This window comes from Rhinoderma darwinii, chromosome 12, assembly GCF_050947455.1.
Source record: "Rhinoderma darwinii isolate aRhiDar2 chromosome 12, aRhiDar2.hap1, whole genome shotgun sequence".
Taxonomy (NCBI): domain Eukaryota; kingdom Metazoa; phylum Chordata; class Amphibia; order Anura; family Rhinodermatidae; genus Rhinoderma; species Rhinoderma darwinii.
In genome coordinates this window covers 65,078,573-65,091,320 of record NC_134698.1, presented here as the reverse complement: position 1 = coordinate 65,091,320, position 12,748 = coordinate 65,078,573, and the positions used below count along the sequence as shown (strand labels likewise).

At 41.0% G+C, this 12,748-nt stretch overlaps 1 protein-coding gene across 1 annotated transcript; it reads right to left on the bottom strand.

The window, feature by feature from the left end:
• Positions 1-7,114: 7,114 nt before the first annotated feature.
• On the bottom strand, positions 7,115-11,889 carry LOC142664450 (protein kinase C delta type-like). The gene is made up of 4 exons (XM_075843511.1): positions 10,110-11,889; positions 9,595-9,642; positions 8,933-9,053; positions 7,115-7,635 (listed from the first exon to the last, which is right to left on the bottom strand). Exon 1 carries the CDS (start codon positions 11,802-11,804, stop codon positions 10,230-10,232), a length of 1,575 nt encoding a protein of 524 aa, XP_075699626.1. The 5' UTR covers positions 11,805-11,889; the 3' UTR covers positions 7,115-7,635; positions 8,933-9,053; positions 9,595-9,642; positions 10,110-10,229.
• Positions 11,890-12,748: the final 859 nt, after the last annotated feature.

Sequence of the window (12,748 nt, the reverse complement as noted above, 5' to 3'; positions counted from 1 at the left end):
TATATATATATATATATATATATATAAAATGTGATTTATAATTTCAGTAAATTTAAAGATATACACTCAAACTTTATAGATCAGGGATGAGTATAGAGAGCAAAGATGGATATACTGACATTATGTAGAAATAATCAGACATATACTGTGTGATACAAACTTTCCTTTACATATTTTCAAACCAGGTTTATATGGACTGTTCCTCGTCATTTTCTGATCCTTAAATCAGAAATTACTATTAAATCCAAGGCCTTTTAAGTTGATAAAATTGATAAAATTTAATTGTTTTGATAAATTAACTAAACTGTTATTGATAGTGATATAGTGGAGCTTTGCTTTCAAGAACAGATTGAGTTTGGCCCCATCCACACGAACGCCGTATGAGCAAGGCCTAACAGGGCTCCTAGACTATCATGGATCAGAGACTATTTGGGCCCACTCAGGCAAGGTGGAAAAAAATATGTACTTTGTATTTATAGCATCTTGCAGTCAAAGCTCAGCATACAGTTCTATATACAGGGTAGATGTTAAAACACCGTCAATTTTTTCTGGGAAAAAAAATCTTACTGATTAACATTTATCAATAGAGAACGTCACTATGGCCTTAAACTTTTATACAATCCAGAAAATGTTTACTTTACTTTGAGGATATGAACTGCATCAAGAACATGGTGGACAATCAGGATTTATTTATTTGGAACTTGCTTGTACTGGTGTAATCGTTCTTGGCCATGACGGTGAACAATTGATGTGAAAGGTATGGACATTGTCTGGTCAAAAGAGGATTAAAAATAGTAGCTCCGTTTTCCTGATACAGAACTCCATAGCCCTTGAATAGACATAGAATTAAACCATATCATTCTAGCTGTTTGCAGACACCACTAGGGAGAGCTTACTGCAAGCTAAAAAATGGCACTCCAGCCCCTATAAGAATATGTTAAAGAATTAATCAGCACAAAATTTCCTAATAACAGTGTTAAAAGGTGGACATTCACCCTAACTTTCATCCACAGATTTGCGCCTAATTGTCAGCCACAGTTGCCCCCATATTTGTTACCCACAGATGCCCTCATAATTGTTAGCTACAGGCACACCCACAGTTGCCATCAGCAGACACCTACATAATTGTCAATCACAGATATCCCCATAATTGCTAGCCACAAATGTCCCCATATGTGTAAGCAACAGATGCCTGTTTATAGTAAATGCTCCCCCCTGATACAATTTACGGAAATTAATAAAAAAATAGAAAAATTGAAGAAATTTTGTACAAATTAACATTTTTCCTTATTTTTAACTGCAATATGTCACATATGTACACACATACTGTACAATTTTTATTAATTAAAAATGTATTTCCATCTCTTTACTCTATTTTGGAAGCACTTTTGAAAAAATAAAATAAATTTTCAGCAATTTAGAGGACTTACAAATTGAATAATAATTGTATAAATTTTGAAGTACATTTTGTTTTCCTGCACCAAGCCAGGTTTTCAGAGGCTCATAGGTCTCAGAATGATGGTAACCCCCACAAATGACCCCATTTAGAAAACTAGACCCCTTAAGGTATTTATCTAGGGGCATAGTAAGTATTTTCACAACACAGTTTTGTTGCTAAATTGAATACATAGCAGGTGAAAAAAAAATTATTTTACTTTTTTCATAAAAGCATCAGTTTGAAGACCGATTTCTTTGTAAAGCGAACATGAAAATGAAGAAACACACCACAAAATCTATCACCCTATTTCTCCTGTTTTCAAAAATACCCACATTGTGGCCCTAATTCGTTGCCTGGACACACGGCAGCGCCCAAAAGGGAGGGAGCACCAGGAGACTTTCAGGACTCATATTTTGCTTGAAAATGTTTTAGGCCCCACTCCCATACTCCCATTGTTGCCCAAATCTGCTTATTAGACGTGTGGCTGGGCCAAAAAGAGAAGGAGCACCATCTGGCTTTCAGGGCATAATTGAATAAATTCTAGGCCCCATATCATGCATTTAGAGGCATTGAGCTGCCCTAACAAAAAAAACAAAAAACATGCAGAAATGACCCCATTTTAAAAACTAAACCCCTAAAGGTATTCATCTAGTGGTGTAGTGAACATGCGGACCAAAAAAATCTTAAAGGAGGAAATAATGGGTATCATTTCAGACACTATGGGTATATAATGTTTTCTTATAAAATTCTTATTACGTTTCCAGATAAAATAGAGGAGACGTGGTAGAAGGTTATTTTGTTAGAAATATGTCACATTAATAAATTTGTGCGGCATACAGAAGAGAAGTGAAGCCGTGTATTCATAACGGATGCATGTTGCTATAGACGTATTTGCCTGTACTTATGACTATGCCTTGCTGAAGAAGCAGTTGTCCCGCATCTGGGCCATTATGATGTCATTGTGGACAGAATTCTGTCCTAATATAAAATCAGCCAGAGAGGAAAAAATAATCTGTACTGGAGTGACGGGCAATATCTTCAAACAAATTGAGGAAAATGTATCCAACTATGTTGCAAACTCGAGTCTGTTCACTAGATAGAAGAACACCTGCAGGGCGGTCATGACAAGGTATTTTGTTTTTTTTCAGTGATTGGTTGTACAACGTCTCTTTGGCTCCATCAATCCCTATATGAGGGACAAACGTGCCAAGTGACGCAGTACACCATAACAGGCCCCTGCCCGGCAAGGTAGGAACCGCTATGTGCACAAACCAACCAATCGGTTAAAGTATATATAAAGGGGCAGTGTCCAAAACCATCTATAGGAACAGTAAAGGATCACTAATCCCCAAAATTATGTCAGTATTTCCAGAAGAACTGTAACAAAGCCCATGGTGTATTGATAAGGAACAGCTCGATTATTAAAGAAAATATCATGCCCATATCACGGTATAGAATTAGGAATCTAACAGCTGTATCTGGCAGGACATAGTCATCAGAAAAAGGAAATACATCCCCAATTTATTCTTGTAACCATTGCTAAAATGCACAACTTCCACTAATTCAGGGGCGGCTTAGGCTGCAGGTGTTGGATTTATCTACTAATAAATGCAATGCCCACATTTATTTTTTATTTCAAGAAAACTTGTGGGGGTCCATGTTCTGAATAGACAGATGTGGGCTCCTGCACAATATACAGTATTCATTTGTGAGTGATCATGTCCAGGATTTAATTGACCAAGAAATGTATCAAAAAATCAAAAAGGGGAAAATTAGTTTTACAGTCTGAAATAAATACTTTATTACCTCCCTGTGAAAATCCCTCCCTCCCTTGGAAAGCCCAAAAACTAAAAAAAAAATATGAATAAATGAAATTGACTAAAATGAATCCCCCACCCTTTTTGTAGTTCCCTAAATTATATATAAAATCAATAATTAGAAACGGTGTGATAGGTCTCAAAACAGGGGAAGTTGCACAGACCTGGATTTGAAGGGCACATGGGGCAGTAAAACCGGGTATCCCTCCTCCTTCCATGTTTACTGCACACCCGGCATCTCTTTTGGGGGTATTGCTTACTCTCAGTGGTAAGGACGAGGTGAAGGAAGTGGCGCTCAGTGAGCCTTTTGACATCCTCTGACTCAAAGGATTCTCCAGGTGCGGGGTAGTCAAACAGGAGGTGTTTTATAATTTTCTCCTGATATTGGAGGAAACTGAGCGTTCCCTGGGTCTTGTACAGCACATAGCTGTTATAAGTAGCCATCTGGATGAGATAAATCGCTACCTTTTTATACCAGGCCCTAGTTTTGCGCTTGACCAGGTACGGTTGTAGGACCTGGTCAGATAGATCGACTCCCCCCATGAACTTATTATAGTCCACCACGCAGACCGGTTACCTCTTATCAGAGGTAGCGCCCCTCTCTCTCACTGCCACTGTGGTGTCCTCATGCACGGTGGAGAGCATGTAAACCTCCTTTTTGTCACTCCATTTGACAGCGAGCGACTGGTAGCTTTCAAATGAGAGTGTCGCACGCCTTTCTATTCTCCTGGACACCAGTTGTTAAGGGAAGCCGACTCTAGTTTTGCGTACCGTCCCACAGGCCCCTGTATTAGCAGCATGGAGGGACTTATACAGGGGGACACTGGTGTAATAATTGTCGGTGTACACATGGTACCCTTTCTGTAGGAATGGCACCATGAGTTCCCAGACAATTTTCCCACTAATGCCAACATCCTCTGGGCATCCTGGGGGATTGAGGTGGCGGTCCCTGCCCTCATATATAAAAAAGGCACAGCTGTAGCCCGTTGTGCTCTCGCACACCTTATAAAGTTTCACACCGTATTGGGCTCTTTTGGAGGGGATGTATTGGCAAAACGATAGACGGCCCTTGAAGGACATAAGGGACTCGTCTACCGCTATTTTTTGTCCTGGGGTGTACAAATTTAGAAATGACTCAGATAGGAGGGCGATGTGGGGTCTTAACTTGTTGAGGCGATCATGGCCTGGGTCACTTCTTGGGGGGATTTGGGAGTTGTCTGAGAAGTGCATGAAACACATTATAGTCTCGTAGCGCGTTTGGGCCATGGCAGCAGCAAATACAGGGGTGCAGTGGATAGCGCTGGTAGCCCAGTAGGAGCGGATAGACTTTTGTTTTACTATCCCCATGTTTAGGGTAATTCCCCCAAAAAATTTAATCTCACAGACAGTTGTGGGGATCCATCCTCTGGCATAGTAAGACCTGGGATTTTGGGTGACAAATTGCCTGGCGTATAAATTTGTCTGCTGGACAATTAGTTCCAGGACCTGATCGCCTATAAGCCAATTAAAAAAATTATAAGGGGTAAAATTTGCGACATCAGTGTTGATGCCTGGAGTCGCTGTAAATGGCGGAATTCTGGGGGAGAAAGAAACTGCAGGATCCCACATTGCGGGAGGGACTGCATTACTAGGCCCTTCTCCTGACCCTTCATCGGTGACAGCTGCGTCCACCACCATAGTGCTGGGGGGTCCAGTGGCTGAAGCAGAACTTGTGTCGCTTTCTGAGCCAAGTTCTGCTTCTGACGCAGTGTCCGTATCACTGCCGGAACCGCTAGAGCACAGTATAGCGTCTGCCTGCTCTGCAGAGAACATTCTGCGGTTCATTTTTTTGTAACACTAAAGTAACTAGTAATTTTTTTTTTTTTGTATTTTCATTTTTTTTTAATATATATAATATAGACACAACACTAACAGAAAAAAAAAATACGGTAAACCGCAGTTAATAACACCAACTAAAACTAAATCAGCGGAAAAAATAAAGTATTTCTCTCTCTCCTCTCACAGATCAACTACAGTGAGAAGAGGGAGGGAAAGAACACAAATCCTGTGCTGTATTTGGTAAATATGGGACTATGGTCCCTGTGATAGGTATATCACAGTGACCATCTGATCAGGGACCAATTATAAGGGTCCCTGATCAGTTTCTATTTACAGGCAGAATAGCTGCCTAAGGCTGCGCGCCATTTTTCTTTTCCCCCGGCAGTTAGGGGGGGGGGGCACGGGGGGACGGGACGGGGGGTCGCCGGCGGTCGCCGGTATTCGTTAAATACCGCCGATCGCCGGTATGGGGACCGCAAACAGCGGTCCCCAGTCACTGCTCCAAGCCCTCAGCTACCTCCGGCAGCTGAGAGCAGAGAGCTAAACCTCCCCCCCGGCGGCGCTACTTTATTCTGATGCCGTAACGTAGAAAGTCAATGGCTTCGGAATAAAGCACCTTAGTGACCGACGTAGAAACACTATGGGCCGGTCACTAACGGGTTAATATGCCACTACATTAGCCCTTGGATAGGTTCTGCTCTGATTCTGACTCACCTATGACTAGGAACCCTATAACCCCTCTGGCTACGTTGCAGCAGAATGTCCACATTGTGAATACCTGGCTCCAGTTGCATCTCTCAGATACAGTGTATACCTGCTTTTCCCCTTCCTATATGTCCCTTTCTAAAATAGATTGCATGCTTATCTCTAGAGACCTTATATCTCACATACTCTGTCTATGTTTCTCGTTCTGCATCTGATTTTTCCCCAGTTTCCCTGGAAATTGATTGGAGGACTGAACCTCTGTCTCTAACTCTCCCTGATGATCCCTGAATGCAGGGTGAAACATGTAGGAGAAGCTGCCAATTAGAGTTAATGTCTGTCTGCAGGGAATTATTCGGGTCGGGTACCAGCGCTGGAACGCTCTTTTTAGAGTGATACTTCTATTCCGAATGCATTAAAGGGACAGTAGTTAGGACTACATGTAAGAGAAGCACGTATTAACTGACTACAATGGAGCCTAATGAGTGGCAGTCCATAAAAAACATCTATACCTCACCATCCCAAAACTCTGGGATTTTTGATCTAATTTAACTGCATCTATCTGGGACACTTTGCTGTTTTAATGCATACTAAATGAAAGTTATATCTTATTATTAATGGATACATTTTTTCAGTGATAGGAGTTCCGAAACAGCCGAGCTCGCTGAGATTATAGAGAATAAATCTAGTGAAAGTAGGGATTTGTTCTAGGAAAATATCCATATTCTTAGGTAAATCATTCATACAAAGAAGACACACAAAAAGTGTCCTTACATTCTATTATTAAAGTGCAGCTAAACGTTCGACAAACTTCTGACATGTCATAGTGACATGTCAGAAGTTTGGATTGGTGGGGGTCCGAGCACTGAGATCCCCACCAATCGCTAGAACGAGGCAGCTGAAGTGCTCGTGTGAGCGCTCAGCTGCTTCATGTCTGTTCGGCTTTTTACGGAAATCCGATGCATCGGAGTACTTTGCATAGACTTTGCATTGAGTCCGTACACCGATACATTCATTTCCGGAAAAAGCCAAACATGAGAATTGAACACTTTATTTTTATAGGGTTAGTGTGCAGACAGTATTTCACTCCTTTTAAACTAGGATGCTACACGGAAATAATAAATTATTGTATAAATTAGTCCTAAGTGAAGATAGAAGGGAGGGCAGGGGGACAAACTGAATATTTGCCTCGGGAGAGATAAAGCCTCGCTATGGTCCTCTGTACTACCTAGTCATCACTCTGTTTTTGGTTAGTGCTGTTTCTAAATTTTACCATTTTTCATTGCGTGTTATCAATAAAGAATCAGTCAGTTTTATTTTGTTAAAAATTTATTCAGTATTTAGTTAATAAGAGCTGATAGATGGTCATCAACTGAACAGATACCTTGCAGAAGAAGGTTGCTGACAGATGATGGTCCATTTTGTTGAGAAAGTGCTGGTAGGTGGTGGACAACTTTGTGGAGAAAAGGATGGTATGGCTGGTGTTCAGCAGTGTTGGAAGATAAGTGCTGATGGAGGGTGATCAGCTTTTGGATAAAGAGTGCGCTGAGAGATGATGGTCAGCATTCTGTAGATGACAGGCGCTGAGAGATGATGGTCAGCATTCTGTAGATGACAGGCGCTGAGAGATGATGGTCAGCATTCTGTAGATGACAGGCGCTGAGAGATGATGGTCAGCATTCTGTAGATGACAGGCGCTGAGAGATGATGGTCAGCATTCTGTAAATGACAGGCGCTGAGAGATGATGGTCAGCATTCTGGAGAGGAGAGGTGCTGATAGGTGACGATCAGCTTTCTGGAGAGGAGGATTTTCTGACATCTGGTACTCAGGAATTCAGATTCTCAGATTGGAGGACAATCCTGTAAAGTAAAATCAATTTGGTCAGCCCAGTATGCAATAAAGTTGTTACAGCATCTTTTATATGTTCAAGGACAGGCCAGGATTCTGCAGAGTTGGTCTCTGGTGGTGGGATTTGTAATAAGAAGCAGCAAATATTTAATTGATGCTGTACTGTATTGCCTGGCTTAGGCCCAGTTCACATCACGTCAGAGCCTAAGGAAGTATTTCCTGACGTACATCTCCGACAGAAGGCTACGACATATGTCACTACACATATAGTGGCATACATCGTCTATAGGGTCCTATTGTGCAAAACCGTATACCACTTGGTATACGTAATTTACTGAATATCTCTCTCTACTACGCTACTGCGTATGGGTAAATACAAAGGTATACCAACATATACTGTATTTCCCTGACGTATGCTAAATGGACACTTCAGTATATGTTGGGTAATTAGGGCGCTATGGATACATTTGACCTATATGCCGTTTGACTATAGTGTTTAAACATGATGTGAACACACTCTTAGTGGGAACAGTGCCCAAGTCCCTAACTGCCCTGCACACTGACTACAAAGGCCTAGGCCTCATGCACACAGCTGTGCCCGTAATCACTGTCTGTTAACAAGGGCACGGCCGGCCGCAGACAGCCACCCGCATTTAAATATACGGGAAGGTGTCCGTGGGGAATATAAGGGAATGGTTACATAATTACGGTCCTTAATCACGGACCATAATTATGGACTAATTCTACGGTCGTGTGCATGGGGCCTCCTTAGAGTGAACCCTGACTGGGAAACACTGAGGGCACAGAAGGAGGGTACAGAAGCAGTCACTGCCCACTTTCAACCACAGAAGATTTTACTATGAAGCATGATAAGTAATATATATATATACTTTGCACTGCTCCTACTAAGACTCCTGGTTTGTCTAGTTAGAGAGGCGTCAGGGAGGGGTATTACAGTACAGTACTATGTAATAACCAACCAATCGGAGCTGAGCTCTCATTTCTTATAGTGCTGCTGAAAAATGTAAGCAGTGCTGGGATTGGTTGCTATTTGCAACAAGGCCAGTTTGTCTGTTAGAAAGTCTGACTTTTTAATTTGATGTGCGTGACTGTATGACTCCTCCTGGATTGGTTACAAGATGGGTTTTTCCAGTGTATTTTGATGTTGGGCTTTAGTCCTTGTTACACAGTTCAGAGACACTCGCATACCCTCCCCCCGATTACATTTCCGGGTACGTCGCTGCTTCTATGAAATGCTAATAAAGTTGGCAGTATAGTTAAAAGTTGTATTTAAACCAGATAACTTACCTGCTCAGCATTTGAGAAATCCCCAGTAGTTGCTGTAAACTTCAGAGTAGCAAGAATAGTTAAGCTCGAGGCCTATAAGTGTTCTTTTCTATGTAGTAAATTTCAGCAGGAAGATGGATCTCTGTTAATGAAAAATGTAAACTTGAGTTTGGAAAACTGGACATCAATAAAGCTGTAGATAGATAGATAGATAGATAGATAGATAGATAGATAGATAGATAGATAGATAGATAGATAGATAGATAGATAGATAGATAGATAGATAGATAGATAGATAGATAGATAGATAGATAGATAGATAGATAGATAGATAGATAGATAGATAGATAGATAGATAGATAGATAGATAGATAGATAGATAGATAGATAGATAGATAGATAGATAGATAGATAGATAGATAGATAGATAGATAGATAGATAGATAGATAGATAGATCAGATTGAGAATAGAGGTTGGTGACAGAATATGTGGCTTGTCCTGTACTTTAATAACAAACAGAAAAGTAAATGATAAGCGCAATAGCCTCTGTAGTGAAGGCAGAAAAGCTGAGTTTGTAGATGTTGTCATTCTTAGTAAGGAGAACGGGATCGCCGGTGTCTAGAGGATGAGGAATACTTTTATAAATTTTCCATAAATTATAAAGTATAAGTAGTGACATTACCTGTTGCTTCCTGTCAGTGACTTCAACGTTGTAGATAGACCTCATACCCTGAAAAGTAAAGAAATTGGGTGCATAAAATAAATGACCCTACAGAAACTAACAGCATCAACTTTCCTAACAGCAGCGGTTTCATATTTACATGTATGTCTTCTATTCAATTAGGGATTTAATATTTTACAGTCATCAGCACCAGAATAGCCAAATCATATAGAAAGCTGTAGAGGCCTAAAATATGGAAAACTTCTATCATATACCTAAGGCCTCATACACACGGCCGTAGCGGTTCGGGCTCCCGGCCTATCCACAGTCGTGTGCACGGGCCCATAGAAATGAATGGGTCCACAATTCATCCGCATTTTTGCGGACACTAAAACACGCTCATGTGCACGAGGCCTAAGTCTTTTGACGTCAGAACGGAACACCCAGGAACTATTGTTTGAACATTTGTTTAAAAAGAAAAGATTTTAGAAAACTAAACCGATGAACATAACCTATTCTGCAGCTGGTGTACATACCTGTTGTACGGCTGAATGATAAGATGTATAGGTGCTGAGCATCGATCTTGTATTCAGGCTGTTAACACGCCTAAGTCCTCCATTAGATCCTGCTTGCTGAGGTTCCTTGGCTTAGATGAATCAGGTAATGGACGGGCAGATGGGAGCACTGTGGTAGTGCGCACTCCAAGTTGGACAAACAAATGAGACATTCTTGAAGAGCTCTTGGTTTTCCATAAGAATTTTTGTTTGCTCCTTTGCCTCACTGAGTGGTACAGATATCTGCCTTGTCACATACTCATTCATGGCATCTTTGTTCCTTTTGATTGGTGATACCGCTTTTCCTGATTCCAATTCTTCCCATTTAATTGAAGAGAAAAAGGCATGTTCACGTATGTTTCCTCTCACTCCTAATCTTAGAGACTTGTCCTCGCAAAAGAGCCCTCTTAGAAGGTCTATAGTTTCAGGGTCATACTCTTGAGATGTTTGGCAGTTTTGGGCCATATCCGTCTTTATAGGTCTTAGGTTTTTGACCAAACCGGTGATAATTGACCCTAAAGCAAACCAGTCTTCTGCAGCGAAATATGGTTCACCAGTGATGGTTTCTAATGCAGGGCTCCCATGAAAGTCTTCTTCTCTTGTAAATCTAATAGCCAAACCGAAATCGGTGATCTTAATGTGCCCTTGTGTGGTCAACAAGATGTTATCAGCTTTCAGATCTCTGTGAATTATGCCTTTGGAATGGAGGAACTGTATTCCGCACACAATCTCTGCAACTAGAAATGTTATGGTGCAGAGACTTAGCCATTCTCTCTCTTCAATCAGGTCACAGAGGGTCCCGCCAGTGACCAGCTCCATGACATAGTAGACGTAGCTCGTAGTTTGAAATGCTCCATAGCCATGAACCAGAAAGATGCTTTCATGAGCCATCTGCAGGAATTTGCTTTCTGCTAATCCTACTGTGTACCATAGTAAAGATCTCTTTTTTACTGCTTTAACGGCAACACGCTCTTTCCGAATTGAGTCTGTTGCCAGCATCACCATCCCAAAGCCTCCTTCTCCAAGTATATGATGAAATGTAAATTTGTCCACCGTTAAAGGCACCGTGGCCTTTTCCCCTTTTTCTGTTCTTTCTTTAGGAAAAGATTCGATGTCTAGTTTAGCCTTCTTCCTTGCCTCAGGATGTTGTTCATTTATTTTAATGTTGGATCCGCTATCTGTAAAGGGTCTTTTTCTGCCACCATGGCGCTGATCTGTTGTTTTCCCTTCATCAAATGCAACATTTGATTCTTTTGATATTTTAGTTGCAGTTTCAACTTTAGGTCTTTTAGTGGGTGCACCTTGGTTTTCTTCTGTCGTTTGTCTTTTGCGAGATCCACTCTTATTTCTGGAGGCCACGGTTGAGCTTTGAAGTCCTGTTGTTGTTTTATTGGGGTCAAGTCCCCAAAGTTGCCTCCCTTTTTTTAGTATGTAAACTCTCTTCCTCTTTATGTATCCTGCAAACCTTTCCCACTGGTTCCGCAGTCTATGAAGAAATGAGTTATTTTTAGGCAGCTGAATAGCAGGTTCGGCCTTGCTCACCTGCCGGCTGCATCCCTCCTCTGGATCCTCAATTTCACTTTCTCTCCGTTTTGGTGTAACCTCTTTTTCCTCTCCACTTTGCCTGTCTTTCTTTGATGGTGTTGATTGTTTTTTTATTTTTCTACGCAAACCCATGTTGAGTCGTGGATATCAATAGGGCGCTTGTAGAAAAGAGCAAATTGAAATCGCAAGTAGCTAACTAGCCGCAGTAACGTCTTTCCTCACCGAAGTGTTGAGAAAAACTGAGAGGTAAAGGTCACAGTACTATTGTAAAGAGGTGCATGATGTCAGTTATTGTGAGGTCATCGTTATTGTGAGGTCATCGTTATTGTGATGTCATCAGTTCAGCCACAAACAGGCCACATCCTGTTTGATCCTGTTTTATCTGGCCATTTTGTTGTTGATAAATGTATGTGTTGGACATCAAGAAAATGGTTGCAACTTCCTTTTATAAAGATAGCAAAAGACTATATGACAGTCTCCATGAGTTATATATTATATATACACTACCGTTCAAAAGTTTAGGGTCCCTTAGAAATTTCCTTATTTTTGCAAGAAAAGCACAGTTTTTTTCAATGAAGATAACATTAAATTAATCAGAAATACACTCTATACATTGTTAATGTGCTAAATGACTATTCTAGCTGCAAACGTCTGGTTTTTAATGCAATATCTACATAGGTGTATAGAGGCCCATTTCCAGCAACCATCACTCCAGTGTTCTAATGGTACATTGTGTTTGCTAACTGTGTTAGAAGGCTAATGGATGATTAGAAAACACTTGAAAACCCTTGTGCAATTAGGTTAGCACCGCTGTAAACAGTTTTGCTGTTTAGAGGAGCTATAAAACTGACCTTCCTTTGAGCTAGTTGAGAATCTGGAGCATTACATTTGTGGGTTCGATTAGACTCACAAAATGGCTAGAAAAAGAGAGCTTTCATGTGAAACTCGACAGTCTATTCTTGTTCTTAGAAATGAAGGCTATTCCATGCGAGAAATTGCCAAGAAACTGAAGATTTCCTACAACGGTGTGTACTACTCCCTTCAGAGGACAGCACACACAGGCTCTAACCAGAGTA

Excerpts from the sequence above, each read along its gene's own strand:
- LOC142664450 (XM_075843511.1), bottom strand. The coding sequence starts at position 11,804 with ATGGGTTTGCGTAGAAAAATAAAAAAACAATCAACACCATCAAAGAAA.